A 2,540-nucleotide genomic window follows, 5' to 3' on the forward strand; every position below is an offset into this window, starting at 1 on the left:
AATAGAAAAGTTTGTGCCGCACATCGCTAATCATCCCTTCACAGTCGCACCGGTGTTGCCACTAACACTCGGAAGTTATGATGGGTTATCAGATCCGGATGACATTTTACAAAAATTTAAAGGAACTACAAGAACACACAGTTGGGGTGATGCGGTAGCATGTCATATGCTACCAATAGTGTTGCAAGGAGTGGCAAGGGAATGGTTCAATAATTTTCCAGCCCAAAGCATTTCAGGTTTTGCGGATTTGCGCTCAAGATTTTTATTGAACTTTCACAATTTGTGCGCACGCAAAAGAACACATGTTGGATGTCACGACATTAAGCAGAAATCGAAAGAGAGTTTGGGAGAAATAATAGACAGATATACCAAAGAGGTGGTTAAGATACAAGATTTTCCAGAAAGCCAGAAGGTATCCGGCTTTATTCATTGTATAGATACTGACAGACACCTGTCTTTGTGGCAACGGTTACGAAGAAGAGTGCCCGAAACTTTCGCGGAAGCCGTAAAAGAAACGCATGACTACATGCGGGCACAAGAAGATATAAAGCATAATTACAAAAATACCTCTTCAAACATGGACATCGATGATGATTATTATCGAGTGCAGGGAAGAGATTCGGAGCCGGGTAAACGTTATAGTGGTAATGGTCAACCTAGGGGTGGTACCTATCATAATGATAAGTATCGCAAGTTCAACAACAATAAAGGGGGAGGAAGCCAGAGGTTCAAAAGCAGCCATGCTGAAAATGTTGCGTTAATAAAAGACCTCACCAAAACACCAAAAGAAATTTTGGCTACAGAGGCAGTGTGCAAAATCTTCGACCCCCCGGTGCCTTTGTCAAAGTATTATGGAAACAGAGACAGAAGCAAATTTTGTGATTTTCACGATGATTACGGTCATGAGACCAATGAATGTCGGCATTTAATTGAAAGAGTTGTTGTTGAACTCAAAAAAGGAAGATTGCAACACTTGAAGAAAAGCGCATGAGCACAAGCCAACAAGCCAAAGGGAGAAAAAGAATATCCGTGGCAAAAGAAGAATGAGGGAAAGGAAATGGATAAAACCATAAACATGGTAACCAGCGGACCGATAAATCAGAGGCGCAAGTTAGAGGTATCTGAGGAATGGGAAAATACTCCCATCACATTCTCGGCCATAGCACAGGAACCCTCAGATGCGCCCGTTACAATTAAAGGACGTGTAAAAAATTACGGGTATATCATCAAGCGATTGCATGTAGACACCGGTTGCGGTGTTGATATAATGTACGAGCACTGTTTCCGCTTGTTACCAGGGGTTGTGCGAGCCAAGCTAGTGGCTCCTAACACTGCGTTATCAGGATTTTCTGGTGAGTCCGCAAGGCCAATCGGGATCATTGAATTAGAGCTGGAGCTGGTGGACGATGATAATAAGGAATTAGTGAGAAGTACGACAGTAGAATTTGTCGTCGTAAGGTCCTACTCAAAATATAATGCGCTTTTAGGGCGCACGACTTTGCAAAAATTAGCAGCTATCCCTTCCACGGTACATGGCCTTATCAAGTTCCCAACACCGCTAGGGATTGCAACGATAAGGTCAGAAACGCAAGATGCAAGTATCGCGGCCGTAGAACAAGCAGAGCAACAGCCTAGTGAGACCGAGCAAATTCGAAGCTGCATGATCATCGCAAACTCGCGACACCCAGAACAAAAAATTAAAATTGGCAGAGGATTGTCTGATGAGAGAAAATTTAAGCTTCGTAATATATTAGCTTCTAATACGGCCGTCTTTGCATGGAAAGAAGCGGACATGATGGGTGTACCAAGGGAAATTGCTGAACACAAGCTTAACGCAAATCCTAGTCTGACGCCAGTACGACAAAAGAAACACGGCATGGCTCCTGAAAGAAGCGAATGGTTGAAAGCAGAAGTCGACAAGTTGGTCAAAGCAAACATCTTGCGAGAAGTAAGGTATCAAACGTGGGTAGCAAACCCAGTGTTGGTAAAAAAGCCTGATGGGTCTTGGCGTATGTGTGTTGACTTCACGGATATTAATAAAGCTTGCCCTAAGGACAATTATCCACTGCCAGAAATAGACTGGAAAGTTGAATCGTTAGCTGGCTTCCGATACAAATGTTTCCTAGATGCGTACAAAGGATACCATCAAATACAGATGGCAGCGGATGATGAGGATAAGACTGCTTTTCACACAAGCCAGGGCATATACTGCTATACCAAGATGTCATTCGGTTAAAACAATGCTGGAGCAACTTAACAACGGGTAATAGATGAAGCTTTCAAAGGTCAGATTGGAAGAAATTTAGAAGCATATGTTGACGACCTGGTCATAAAAAGCACAACAGAACAAGGTTTGTTGGAGGACATATTAGAAACGTTTGCGTCGTTAAGAAAGATTAATATGAAGCTTAACCCGTCGAAGTGCAGTTTTGGAGAAGAAGAAGGGAAGTTTCTTGGTCATATAATAACTGAGCAAGGGATACTTGCAAATCCAAAGAAAATAGAGGCAATCGAAAATATGCCGTCACCAAGAAATAAAA

The 2,540-nt window shown here is 42.5% G+C and overlaps 1 protein-coding gene across 1 annotated transcript; it reads left to right on the top strand.

Annotated features, from left to right (window-relative positions):
• The first annotated feature begins 1,075 nt into the window (after nucleotides 1–1,075).
• On the top strand, nucleotides 1,076–2,236 carry LOC139889102 (uncharacterized). The gene has a single exon (XM_071872071.1). It carries the CDS (start codon nucleotides 1,076–1,078, stop codon nucleotides 2,234–2,236), a length of 1,161 nt encoding a protein of 386 aa, XP_071728172.1.
• Nucleotides 2,237–2,540: the final 304 nt, after the last annotated feature.

This window comes from Rutidosis leptorrhynchoides, chromosome 2 (genome assembly GCF_046630445.1).
Source record: "Rutidosis leptorrhynchoides isolate AG116_Rl617_1_P2 chromosome 2, CSIRO_AGI_Rlap_v1, whole genome shotgun sequence".
Taxonomy (NCBI): Eukaryota; Viridiplantae; Streptophyta; class Magnoliopsida; order Asterales; family Asteraceae; genus Rutidosis; species Rutidosis leptorrhynchoides.